Source organism: Anabas testudineus, chromosome 9 (assembly GCF_900324465.2).
Source record: "Anabas testudineus chromosome 9, fAnaTes1.2, whole genome shotgun sequence".
Classification (NCBI taxonomy): Eukaryota; Metazoa; Chordata; class Actinopteri; order Anabantiformes; family Anabantidae; genus Anabas; species Anabas testudineus.
In genome coordinates this window covers 8916097-8918078 of record NC_046618.1, presented here as the reverse complement: position 1 = coordinate 8918078, position 1982 = coordinate 8916097, and the positions used below count along the sequence as shown (strand labels likewise).

Sequence of the window (1982 nt, the reverse complement as noted above, 5' to 3'; positions counted from 1 at the left end):
TCACCAGCCTCGTATGCCCTGTAATGAAGTCTGAAAGTGTCCGGTGCTGAAGGGCCCCTCGCTGCTGCCTGTTAAATCAAACAGCTGGTTATTAGACATCTGTGCTGCAGCCACGCTGCCGGGCGGCGACGCGCTGTGATAGCTGCAGCCGTACACGCTGCTGTTTCCATATCCAAACACGGGGTTATAATGTCCCACGGTCACACTGTAGGCTGCTGGGTGGGAGCCTGCGCCGCACACTTTACCGTCCCGCACCAGCACCGGCACCGCCACCCTCCTTGGTGCGGGGGGATAACCCACCAGCTCCAGAGACTTGTCCTGCCTTTGGCGCTTACACTTGTACCTCCTGTTCTGAAACCAGATTTTAACCTGGGTCGAGGTGAGTTTGAGGATGTGGGCGAGGTGCTCTCTCTCCGGGGCGGACAGGTAGCGCTGCTGTCTGAAGCGCCTCTCCAGCTCGGACACCTGGGACTGGGAGAACAGGACGCGGGGCTTCCTGCGCAACCTGGGTCTGCTTTTTGCGCTTTTGTCGCAGTCAGGTGAACTGTCAAGACCACTGAGCTCTGCACACCAGGAGAGAGAAACAGTAAAATAAGTGTGGGTGTCCAAAACCAACCTGTATTCAACACGTTTACATTTAAACATCATTATATCTAATCTAGTATTTATATATATATATATAATTCATAAATTGTCGCTTGACTTGAGATGATGTGTTTGGCTGCATTTCCTCAAAGAAAGTCATTTTCACTATGTTATATATTATTATTATTATCTATTTCACATGGTTTGTTAGTATATTTAAAAGCACAAGTCTTATATAAAAATGTAGTGCAAAGTGCAAAAAAGAAAGTTAATAATAATAATAATAATAATAATAATAATAATAATAATAATAATAATAATAATAATAATGTGTCTACTTCTGATATTTTTAAAGGAGACACAAATGACCGATTTTAGTATTTGATCATTTTCCACTTGACATTACTTCAGTTTTAATATTTTAGTTATTAGATGGAAAAAAACTTTAGGAAAAGGTCAATATAAACATAAATAAATATCAAATAATGCACCTGTTCATATACAACGATTGCAGCTCATATTAAAAATTTGAATTTTCTATTAGTTTGCACCATTTTCCTTATGTAGGTGATTATTTTATATTTTATATTAATAATGTATGGCAAATGGTGGCAAAGCACGTTAAATACATGGGATACCCCACACAACGTAGGATTACTGAGTGTAAAGTCTTAATAATTTGATTTCTTTTTGCCAAAATAGAGATTTAAAGGAACATTATAAATAGGCCTTCACCCCTTGCGTCGAGCACCAAAGGCCGGCGGGCGGCCTAACTCCACATAAACAGCCTGATTAAGTGGCTTTACTGGGCTCAATAGATATGCACTGGATACATATGATTTATTTATTTAAGCATGTATATATTTTTACAGTGTTTATTTCTCACCTTGGTCATTTATCTCCTCGTCCGCTGCTGAGTTGGATGTCTCCAGCTTCTCCTGCATCCCAGAGACGCACGGCTCTGAGTAAAAGTCCCTTCTCCGCGACGCTGCGTGCAAGTGCTGGTGATGCATCGGAACAACCTGGTCAGTCATCAAAAAATCATTTTCATAGTCATGGTGGTGCTCCAGCTTCAAAATATCCTTGACAGAAAAAGGAGTCGAGGTGATTGAACTGGGATGCATTCCCACCCTTTGAGTTGGCCGCAAATGATTTTGCTCCTGGTTTATTTCTAAGCTGTGGTCGGGCTGGTGGTGATGCTGCTGCCGGACGTGCCTCTTAACTGACTGATGAGTGAGGGGCCTGGGAAGATTGGAATCATTCAAGGGTCCAGCTAAAAGAGCAAAGGTAGAGATATATCTGTCGCCCCTCTCCAAAACATAAGGCAACACCCAGCCTGCGCACGAAGCTCATATAGCACCCTCCTGTTCTCACCTTACAGGAACACCTCTTATCAT

General features: G+C 42.8%; 1 protein-coding gene across 1 annotated transcript; it reads right to left on the bottom strand.

Annotated features, from left to right (window-relative positions):
- Positions 1-1709, bottom strand: nkx2.7 (NK2 transcription factor related 7). The gene is given in 2 exon segments (XM_033326144.1): positions 1-556; positions 1456-1709. Coding segments are annotated over 2 exon segments (810 nt in total).
- Between the last annotated feature and the right edge of the window lie 273 nt (positions 1710-1982).